Source organism: Echiichthys vipera (genome assembly GCF_963691815.1).
Source record: "Echiichthys vipera genome assembly, chromosome: 10".
Lineage (NCBI taxonomy): Eukaryota > Metazoa > Chordata > Actinopteri > Perciformes > Trachinidae > Echiichthys > Echiichthys vipera.
The window spans coordinates 5,945,523-5,957,417 of NC_139835.1; the positions used below are offsets into that span (position 1 = coordinate 5,945,523).

Consider the following 11,895-nt stretch of genomic DNA (forward strand, 5'->3'; position numbering starts at 1 on the left):
TATGCGCCGCACAGACTTCTGGGATATGGAGTCTTCTTCTTCCCTTTTCTTTCTATGGTGTTTATTGGCAGTTTTCAAAACCTCCTAAATGATCCACAAAATCTGCATTCAGAGGAAAATTGTTCCAGCATACAAGGGGAACAAATTGCGAGGGGCAACTTTGAATTGTGTGCGTATTGAGCAGTGTTCCATTTTTGACGGCTCATGTGCTTGGAGATAGATGTCTTATTCAGTTTCAAGTTGGTTCCAGGTTCACCACAGTTTTAAAACATCATTTCAACATTCATGAAGAGAATATATTATGGAAAAGTCTATCATCTTTGAGTGTCATCATTACAATAGTGCAGCAGGGCAAAGGTCCATGTTGCTGAACTAAACATATATTTTTTTTACTGCATTCACTCAGATAGTCCTGAGATCTAGGACCACACGCTTTAAGACCTGCTTTGTCCCTGCTGCTGTTTCACTTTTAAATAACTCCTAATGCACTTTGAGGTATATCCTGTGACTTGTTGTTTTTTATTTATTTATTTCTATTTATTGAAAATGGTTTTTAAACCTATGTAATGTCCCTTGTATCATATCCTGCTCAGTGAACATTGGCAGTACCCATGTTTGTTGCTGTGTGTTTAACTTGTCTTCTGTATGTCCTGTCATTCCTCTCCTGCTACTGCACGACAAACCTATCTACGGGTATTAATAAAGTAAACTGAACTGAGGTGAGCTGAGCTGAGCTGAGCTGAGCTGTTCCAGTGGTGAGAGAGACAGTGTTATCCCATAGCCTACTATCTATTTGATGCAGAAAAGGATGGAGATCCCTGTCAAGATGAACGTGTCATATAAAGAGAGTGATCAGATATTTGACCTCATTCACTGGATCTTTAATTATTTGTTGAAAAGGGGGTCCATCCTCTGGAAGCAGGGACCTAATGTTGAAACTTGTACTGTATTCAGTATATTGGAAAATTGGAAAATATTAGAGACATAAAATATCACGAATAAGCAAAATACTGTTTCTTGACAGCATCTAAATCACAGTTTATCCAGCTCAAACATAAACTGAGGGCAAGTAACCAAAGCAATTAAAAAAGCAATTGGAAAAATGTAATTGCAAAATTGTTGTCCAACTGAAGAATTCTTATCTCAGCAGTAAGTAAGAAACAGCAGGAAATGATCCTTAAAATGTCGTATCTTGATGGTGGAAGGATTAAGGCCCATGTACCAGGAAAGGCAGCAAAACTGCGTGGGGTTATCACAGATGTGCCACTAGAAATGACAATGAAGTAAAGAAAGAAGTCAAGGGTGGGAAAGTGACTGAAGCCAAAAGAGTGCAAACTAATAAAAGTGGAGTCAACCAGGATAGTTTCTCAGTGCTGCGTTTTCACTCAAACGAGGCCTTCTAAAATTCACATTGGTTGGTTAAACTACAACGTCAGGGAACGGGACACACAGCACAGCAATGCAAATGGAAGCAGAGGTGTGCAAAATGTGAAGAGGAGCACGAGTATGGAAAATGTAACAAAGATGCTAAGATTAAATGCTGTAATAGTGAAGGGGAGCATAGTGCCGCTTTTGCTGGATGTGTGGTCCAAAGACAGGCCAAAAAAAAGTGCATAGAATTCAAATCATTGACAAAGTTTCATATGCTGAGGCCCTAAGAACTGTTAATGCAAGTGAAAACAAGCCAAACAAGGCCAAATGAGTCAGTTGACAACATCAGTGGCAATCTTACAGAGAATGATATTGTGCCCCAGAGACCAGGCCTGAGGGAACTCCAACCTGAGAAGAAAAAGCTTACGACTCCATGTGAAGGTAAGAATTATTAATTAATTTGAATAAGATGGGGATCAGTGGAAGATTTTATAACTGGGTCCTAGATTTTCTATCAGAGTGAAGAGTTAAAGTTAACGTGGGATCAGAAGTGTCTGAAGAATTTAGAATTGGAAACGGACTTCCACAAGGGAGCGTCATTAGTCCAGTTTTATTTAATGTCATGATTTATTATACATTTATGAATTTGACCAGAAGAATAGGATCAGCTTTGTACGCAGATGATGGGGCAGTTTGGACTAGGGGAAGAGATACTACACTAGTAATGAACACGATTAGGCAAGCAGTCACAGATGTTGAGGAGTGGTTGCACAACTGGGGCTTTAGGGTTTCTTTAAGAAAAGCATGGTTTATGACAAGAACCAATAAGAAAAGGATAGATGCACAGAATGTACAAATATATTGGAAAGATATGGAAAAAAGCGGACAAATTTAAATATCTCGGGATTTTACAAGAGGGCACATGGAGAACACAGGTGGAGTATATAGAATTAAAATGCAAGAAAGTTATTCATTTAATGAGGGCAATAGCTGAGACGGACTGGGGAGCAGTCATTAATGATCTCTCTCTCATTGATGACTGCTCCCCAGTCTGTCTCAGCTTTGCCCTCATTAATATATATATATATATATATATATATATATATATATATATATATATATATATATATATATAGGGCTTTAATGAGATTGTCAATAGATTATGGATGCTAAAACACATAAATAAAATAGACAGAGTAATAAATAAAGCACTGAGGATTTTGGCCGGGGCAATGAGGTCATCACCCATTAAATCACTACATGTAGAATTAAGAGAAATGCCGATAGAGCTCAGAAGAGAGAAACTGTTGCTTGAATACTGGAGTCGACTACGGGGATGTGGATATGAAGACCCTGCAAAACTGTAAACCAGGAATGTTGGGAATATGGAATTTATCAAGGTAATGGATTTGGATGGATAACAAAAGCTAAATCAGAGGAATATAGCGTAAGTAATATACGAGTGACCACTACTCCAAGAGGGTGAGATAGCGTACAAGGTGAGTTACTACATTAAAAACAATCACCCGCAGGTATTAAGACATATATACAATATGTGTATATATTCCATCAATGCACATCAATATAGGGCAAAGGTTACCAGACCAAATTTCTGTTTACTCAGCAGAGATGATGACAATCATGACTGGTTTACAGAGGGTGGAGGATGTTCGAGCAGATAGAGTGGTGTTCTGTGTGGGTTCATTAGCCGCCCTTCTAAGTATACAGAAGTGTAATTCTAACAGAAAAGACCTTCTCTTAGAAATACTACAAAGCTTAGATAGATTACACAGAACAGGAGGAGGAGGGAGTGAGGGAGCAGACCAAACTGCCAAGAGAGCAACAAAAATGAACTATGTAATAGATATGCCTTTTGGAAAAGCAGAAGTTAAAGCAATATTAAAAAAAGAAGTAATAAAAAAAGTGGCAAGATAGGTGGGACAGAGACAACACTGGAAGAAATTATTCTAATATACAAAAAAATGTGAGAGCACATGGTGTTAAAAGGAAAAACAGAAGGGAGGAAACAGTGCTGACAAGAATGAGAACAGCACACACAGGACTGAATCAAACTGTATTTTGAAAAGGAAAAAGTGGAACGGAGGAGTGTGAATGTGGACAAACAGAAAGTGAATAACATGTGTAGATGGAGTGTGTGAGATACACAGAGGAGAGAATGAGGCTGGCTGGTGAAGTGCAGAGAGCAGGAAGAGTGTGGAGTCTGGGAGGCAGACTGGGACAACAGGAGAGGTCACTGGAACAGAAGGCACTCAGCAAGTGTTTAAAGGAGACTGGGTTATCTACAATGATTTAGTCCTAATATAACCTAACAACACCCCCCCCCCCTTTTTTTTTTTAAATGTACGATTATTTATTTATTATTTTATTTGTTTATCTATTTATTTTATTTATTGACCTATTTATTTTATTTATTGACCTATTTATTTTATTTATTGACCTATTTATTTTATTTATTGACCTATTTATTTTATTTATTTACTTATTTATTTTATTTATTGACCTATTTATTTTATTTATTGACATAATTATTTTATTTATTTACCTATTTATTTTATTTATTGACCTATTTATTTTATTTATTGACCTATTTATTTTATTTATTGACCTATTTATTTAATTTATTGACCTATTTGTTTAATTTATTGACCTATTTATTTTATTCATTGACCTATTTATTTTATTTATTTACCTATTTATTTTATTTATTGACCTATTGATTTTATTCATTGACCTATTTATTTTATTTATTTACTTATTTATTTTATTTATTGACCTAATTATTTTATTTATTGACCTATTTATTTTATTTATTGACCTATTTATTTTATTTATTGACCTATTTATTTTATTTATTGACCTATTTATTTTATTTATTTACTTATTTATTTTATTTATTGACCTATTTATTTTATTTATTGACATAATTATTTTATTTATTTACCTATTTATTTTATTTATTGACCTATTTATTTTATTTATTGACCTATTTATTTTATTTATTGACCTATTTATTTAATTTATTGACCTATTTGTTTAATTTATTGACCTATTTATTTTATTCATTGACCTATTTATTTTATTTATTTACCTATTTATTTTATTTATTGACCTATTGATTTTATTCATTGACCTATTTATTTTATTTATTTACTTATTTATTTTATTTATTGACCTAATTATTTTATTCATTGACCTATTTATTTTATTTATTTACTTATTTATTTTATTTATTGACCTATTTATTTTATTTATTGACCTAATCATTTTATTTATTGACCTATTGATTTTATCTCCTCTTTCTTTTGATGTAAAAAATAGATGGTAGTGTTCCATACTCCGATACAGTTGGTGGCGGTATACACCAAAGGAAGTTATGGTTGTAACCCGCCAATAAACAAAAAGAAGAAGAAGAATTAAACATGGCGGCTTCCCTTATGGAGCAGAGTTGTTGAACTAATTATGTTAAAACTAGTACCGTATTGAGTCTACCACACTAGTCACGTTGAATTACTGGTGCTGCGACGAATGACAGAGTCTGCGTGGCGGTGAGTAAGTGTCACTTATCGGTCACTGTAATGGGAACAGCTCTCGGTGTTAGCGGTGCGGTTAGCATGGAGCTAGCGCGCTCGCTGGCTCAGAACAAAGTGGTTTTGATTGTGTTGGCGTTAAAGCCTTGTTATTAATGGTGTATATCCAATGTATCTGAGTATTCAGTCGGGTACAGATATATAACAAATCAGTTGTTGTGGTGAGCACTTTCTAAAGCGCTCGTCTCAGTGATTAATCTCAGCGGACTATAAAATAACTGTTTTTACTTCTGTTGTGTGTTCCGCAGGTTACAGTATTTAACAGGACTTTGAAGACCATGTTGTGTCCATAGTGAGGGAAGCAGAGCAGTATCATGGAGTTTTCTGCAGAGGAGGGGGCAGCCAAAATCCCCAATGTCGTCGATATGACCACCAGTGAAAGGGTAAGCTGTTTACATCTAGTAATGCATCATGTAAAATATATTAGGGGATTCGATTGATACAAACAGAGGCATTGGGTAATGATATTGGTAACTATGTCGACTGGGTTTGTTATAGGAAGAACCATCAGTGACATTGGCATCTGTGCATGGCTTATTGAGCTGTGGCATGTTTTTGATTGGTGTATGCTGTGATTTATGCAACAGTGTCATGGTCTACTTAGGAATAAATTATCTCAAAATGGCATACCCAAAATATTGCCATGGAAGTGTGGGGTCAGCAGCATGTGTCAGGGCTCAACACGTTTCAAAGTGGTTGCCAGGCTGGCAGCGAGCAAGCAAACCTGCAGTGATTGTCATGTGTCAAAATAAATGTCTGCATAAGGGAAAGCTGATTGAGTTTGCTCATCTGTTCCAGGTGGTGGATCTTCTGAATCAGGCCGCCCTGATACCTACGGATGAAAAGCTAACAGTGCTCAAACAGGTTTGTCTCTTATATCATTTTTGTTCACCTACATAATTTATTTCTTTTGTTTTCTTTTTCTTTCTTTTTTTATTAAGTGATAGACAAGGTGACATGAGAGACAAATACAGCACACGATGTGGATTACAAATACAGACAGTGGAGATAAAGTACAGATAACAACGTGTGTGTGTGTGTGTGTGTGTGTGTGTGTGTGTGTGTGTGTGTGTGTGTGTGTGTGTGTGTGTGTGTGTGTGTGTGTGTGTGTGTGTGTGTGTGTGTGTGTGTGTGTGTGTGTGTGTGTGTGTGTGTGTGTGTGTGTGTGTGTGTGTGTGTGTGTGTGTGTGTGTGTGTGTGTGTGTTGGGCAGATGGTACAGTATTTATAAACATATAATATGGTATGGATGATACAAGTAAAGGAAGGGGGGATATATACATATGTACTCATGTAAAGATAACCTAATGTAAACCAATATATCAAGATTATGACTACTTAATTATATATTGCGATGATAATATATTGCAATGAGAGGTGAGGACAGACCAGGGCATACAGGGGTAAGCAGGGGGTCCCCATACAAAATTGGTCAAGTGTCAATTTATTTTCCCTAAACACAAGTTTTCCAACCATTACTTATATTGCAACGTGTCCTGGGCATCTCCTGCTTTTTGCCCCAGTGTGTCCTGGGATATATGCCTGTGAATGTTCTCATTCGTCCAGGTCATCGTTATCCTCAAAGCAATTTCAGTCAAAAACAACTGGACTGGTTGTTTGTCTAGGAAGACGTTTCACCTCTCATCCAAGAGGCTTCATCAGTTCAAGTACGCATCTGACCAGGCTGGGACTGGTCCAACTAACTGGTGTGGAGATCCAGGTATTTAACCTCTCAAAAGGCCGATGATGTCACTGAAACCCTTTGTGCTCCAAGTGCCCACGCCCGTCGTTAGAGTGACAGTCGGTGGTGGGCAGTTGGTTTCGACGTCGTTAGTGCTCTATCGGGTCTGAACGACAGTCGTTGGGGTCACCCGGGCCATGTGTGAACAGTTGTCCTTTGAGGTTAGATTGTTGAATCTCCTGGGAAGGGACGAAAGGGCGGCATTGTAAATTGGAGATAAGTGGTGTCTCAGACCCCCTCCTCTGTTTAGCGATGGTTTCTCCACTTTAACATAGATGGCTTCTTTTACTCCTCTTTCAAACCATCTGTCCTCTCTGTCCAAGATTTGGACATTGCTGTCATCAAAGGAGTGGGCTTTCTCCTTGAGGTGTAAGTGGACAGCCGAGTCCAGGCCTGAGGAGTTAGCTCTCCTGTGTTGGGCCATGCGTTTATGCAGTGGTTGTTTTGTTTCTCCAATGTAAAGATCTTTGCATTCCTCGTTGCATTGGACAGCATAAACCAGGTTGCTTTTGTGGTGGTGTGGTGTTCTGTCCTTCGGATGTACTAGTCTCTGTCTGAGTGTGTTACCGGGTTTGAAATACACAGGGATGCAGTGTTTGTTGAAAATCCTCCTGAGTTTCTCCGATACCCCAGCCACATATGGGATGACTATGTTGTTTCTCCTGTTATCTTTTTCTTTCTCGACCACTTTGGTTTTCTTTCTGGAGGCAGCTGCCGTTTTAACAAAGGTCCAGCTGGGGTAGCCACAAGTTGTGAGGGCGCCTCTCAGGTGCTTGCGTTCTTCCCCTTGAGCCTGTGAGCTAGTGGGTACGTTATCAGCTCTGTGCTGCAGTGTTCTGATAACGCCAAGCTTGTGTTCCAAAGGGTGGTGAGAGTCGAAAAGTAGATATTGATCCGTGTGGGTGGGTTTTCTGTATACCCCTATGTGGAGGCTCCTGTCATTCTCCATATGTACGTCACAGTCCAAGAAGGGCAAGCTGTTGTCTTTAACTTCCTCTCTGGTGAACTTGATGTTTCTGTCCACTGAGTTGATATGTTCAGTAAAAGTTTGCACCTCTTTGGATTTGATCTTAACCCATGTGTCGTCCACATATCTGAACCAATGGCTTGGGGTTACTCCTTTAAAGGAGTTCAACGCCTTGCCCTCTACCTCCTCCATGTACAGATTTGCCACAATAGGGGACACTGGTGAACCCATGGCACAGCCGTGTTTCTGTCTGTAAAAAATGCCATTAAACTGGAAATATGTGGTATTCAGGCACAAATCCAGAAGTTGGCAAATGTGGTCTGGTTTGAGATTTGTTCGGTTTTGTAAGGAAATGTCCTGTGTGAGCCGCTCTCTTACCGTGGCCAAGGCCTCCATGGTTGGAATACAGGTGAACAAGGAAGTCACATCGTAGGACACCATGGTTTCATCTGGATCCATTTTTAGGTCTCGGACTTTGTTCACAAAGTCCATGGAGTTTTGGATGTGGCGTGGGGTGTTTCCCACCAGTGGTGCCAGAATATTGGCAACATGCTTGGCAATGTTATAAGTGACCGAGTTTATGCTGCTGACAATGGGCCTGAGCGGGGCCCCTTCTTTATGGATTTTTGGGAGTCCATATAAGCAGGGGGTTGAGTCCTGGGGGTAAAGCCTGTAATACTGTGGTTTGCTAATGACTCCTTCTTTTTGTAGTTGCTGTAGACATTCTATCACCTTCTTTTTGTAACCGCTGGTAGGGTCTCGTTTCAGAGTTTCATAAGTGTTGGAGTCACTGAGTAATGCAGAGATCTTTGCCTGATAATCAGTTGTATTGAGAACAACTGTGCATCTACCCTTGTCTGCTGGAAGGATAGTGATGCTGTGTTCGGCACGACGGCACTGAGCAAAGACCACAGCATCACTATCCTTCCAGCAGACACGGGTAGATGCACAGTTGTTCTCAATACAACTGATTATCAGGCAAAGATCTCTGCATTACTCAGTGACTCCAACACTTATGAAACTCTGAAACGAGACCCTACCAGCGGTTACAAAAAGAAGGTGATAGAATGTCTACAGCAACTACAAAAAGAAGGAGTCATTAGCAAACCACAGTATTACAGGCTTTACCCCCAGGACTCAACCCCCTGCTTATATGGACTCCCAAAAATCCATAAAGAAGGGGCCCCGCTCAGGCCCATTGTCAGCAGCATAAACTCGGTCACTTATAACATTGCCAAGCATGTTGCCAATATTCTGGCACCACTGGTGGGAAACACCCCACGCCACATCCAAAACTCCATGGACTTTGTGAACAAAGTCCGAGACCTAAAAATGGATCCAGATGAAACCATAGTGTCCTACGATGTGACTTCCTTGTTCACCTGTATTCCAACCATGGAGGCCTTGGCCACGGTAAGAGAGCGGCTCACACAGGACATTTCCTTACAAAACCGAACAAATCTCAAACCAGACCACATTTGCCAACTTCTGGATTTGTGCCTGAATACCACATATTTCCAGTTTAATGGCATTTTTTACAGACAGAAACACGGCTGTGCCATGGGTTCACCAGTGTCCCCTATTGTGGCAAATCTGTACATGGAGGAGGTAGAGGGCAAGGCGTTGAACTCCTTTAAAGGAGTAACCCCAAGCCATTGGTTCAGATATGTGGACGACACATGGGTTAAGATCAAATCCAAAGAGGTGCAAACTTTTACTGAACATATCAACTCAGTGGACAGAAACATCAAGTTCACCAGAGAGGAAGTTAAAGACAACAGCTTGCCCTTCTTGGACTGTGACGTACATATGGAGAATGACAGGAGCCTCCACATAGGGGTATACAGAAAACCCACCCACACGGATCAATATCTACTTTTCGACTCTCACCACCCTTTGGAACACAAGCTTGGCGTTATCAGAACACTGCAGCACAGAGCTGATAACGTACCCACTAGCTCACAGGCTCAAGGGGAAGAACGCAAGCACCTGAGAGGCGCCCTCACAACTTGTGGCTACCCCAGCTGGACCTTTGTTAAAACGGCAGCTGCCTCCAGAAAGAAAACCAAAGTGGTCGAGAAAGAAAAAGATAACAGGAGAAACAACATAGTCATCCCATATGTGGCTGGGGTATCGGAGAAACTCAGGAGGATTTTCAACAAACACTGCATCCCTGTGTATTTCAAACCCGGTAACACACTCAGACAGAGACTAGTACATCCGAAGGACAGAACACCACACCACCACAAAAGCAACCTGGTTTATGCTGTCCAATGCAACGAGGAATGCAAAGATCTTTACATTGGAGAAACAAAACAACCACTGCATAAACGCATGGCCCAACACAGGAGAGCTAACTCCTCAGGCCTGGACTCGGCTGTCCACTTACACCTCAAGGAGAAAGCCCACTCCTTTGATGACAGCAATGTCCAAATCTTGGACAGAGAGGACAGATGGTTTGAAAGAGGAGTAAAAGAAGCCATCTATGTTAAAGTGGAGAAACCATCGCTAAACAGAGGAGGGGGTCTGAGACACCACTTATCTCCAATTTACAATGCCGCCCTTTCGTCCCTTCCCAGGAGATTCAACAATCTAACCTCAAAGGACAACTGTTCACACATGGCCCGGGTGACCCCAACGACTGTCGTTCAGACCCAATAGAGCACTAACGACGTCGAAACCAACTGCCCACCACCGACTGTCACTCTAACGACGGGCGCGGGCACTTGGAGCACAAAGGGTTTCAGTGACATCATCGGCCTTTTGAGAGGTTAAATACCTGGATCTCCACACCAGTTAGTTGGACCAGTCCCAGCCTGGTCAGATGCGTACTTGAACTGATGAAGCCTCTTGGATGAGAGGTGAAACGTCTTCCTAGACAAACAACCAGTCCAGTTGTTTTTGACTGAAATTGCTTTGAGGATACCTGGGATATATAGCGAACCACATCCCTGTGGAGGAGAATACTGAATTCATTCATTAAATTAATTAACTTGTATCATATTTCTTTTTCAGGTCCAGGAGCTGATCATTAACAAGGATCCCTCTCTTCTTGACAATTTCTTGGATGTAAGTAAACGTGTGTGCAGCCCTCTCATCTGACTGTTGTTTGACCTGAAACAAAGCTGTTTGAATGTGTGAGCTGTTTTATCAAATGGAGCTATGTCAACATAAACTAAAACTCTGGTTCATAATTCTTCTTCCATTGCCCCGTTCATCCTGTAGGAGTTGATCGCCTTTCAGACTGACAAGTCTATCGAAGTGAGAAAATTTGTCATCGGCTTCATAGAGGAAGCATGGTGAGATATTAGACAGACGCATCTTCCAGTCTCATGGCTGTACATTTGTGAAAGAAAGTTTTACAGGTTTCTTTTCTGATTTCCCAGTAAACGGGACAATGAGCTCCTGCTCAGGCTGATCGCCAATCTGAACATGTTGCTGAAGGACGAAAGTGTGAACGTGGTGAAGAAAGCCATCCTCACACTCACCCAACTGTACAAAGTTTCTCTGAAGGTAAAATATTCATTAAATATTGTCATTTACACATTTTCTTACACTTGGGTGAGTTAGCCCAAAGAGTAAATGCTGTAAATACAACAAAGTCAAGTTACTTCGACCAATATCTGTTGAGTTTTCAACTCCTTTCCCTGCCAGTGGTTGGTGCGCTCTAAAGCAGTATCAGAGACACAGGAGGCATGCTGGGATCTGGTCACACAGATGAAAGTGGATGTTATTGCATTGCTGGACTCCGAAAATGACGGTGTTCGCACTCACGCCATCAAGTTCATGGAGTCATTAATCATCACTCTGTCACCGCGGACGTCAGACTCCGACGTTCCCAAGTCTCAGGAGGGTAACATCAGCCTGGACAAAGTTCCCAGAGATCACTCATACATTCGCTACGGTACAGATGTTCGACTCCTGCTCTAAAGACATAATGTGGTAATATGTTTGCTTTTAGTCCAGTCCTTTAAAGTTCATCTTTTAAAACTGACATCTTGATGTTTTTGGGTCAACAGATGTTTTGTGCCAGGAGGGAAAGACTGCGCTGGAGAATCTGCTCAAGTTCATGGTCCATCCGGCCATTTCCAGCATTAACCTCACCACAACACTGGGCTCCCTGGCCAACATCGCCCGTCAGAGGCCAATGTTCATGTCAGAGGTGGTGCAGGCGTATGAGACATTGCATGGTAAGTGCTTCTGAGACAG

General features: G+C 40.6%; 1 protein-coding gene across 1 annotated transcript in view; it reads left to right on the plus strand.

Moving 5' to 3' along the window:
- The first annotated feature begins 4,799 nt into the window (after nucleotides 1-4,799).
- The window catches only part of sympk (symplekin), a 20,288-nt gene continuing 13,192 nt past the window's right edge, over nucleotides 4,800-11,895 (plus strand). The window contains exons 1-8 of the mRNA XM_083921335.1: nucleotides 4,800-4,937; nucleotides 5,228-5,362; nucleotides 5,778-5,843; nucleotides 10,702-10,755; nucleotides 10,912-10,985; nucleotides 11,073-11,199; nucleotides 11,341-11,590; nucleotides 11,706-11,876. Coding sequence (XP_083777461.1) covers nucleotides 5,294-5,362; nucleotides 5,778-5,843; nucleotides 10,702-10,755; nucleotides 10,912-10,985; nucleotides 11,073-11,199; nucleotides 11,341-11,590; nucleotides 11,706-11,876 — 811 coding nt within the window. The 5' untranslated portion in view covers nucleotides 4,800-4,937; nucleotides 5,228-5,293. The remainder of the gene's footprint in view (nucleotides 4,938-5,227; nucleotides 5,363-5,777; nucleotides 5,844-10,701; nucleotides 10,756-10,911; nucleotides 10,986-11,072; nucleotides 11,200-11,340; nucleotides 11,591-11,705; nucleotides 11,877-11,895) is intronic.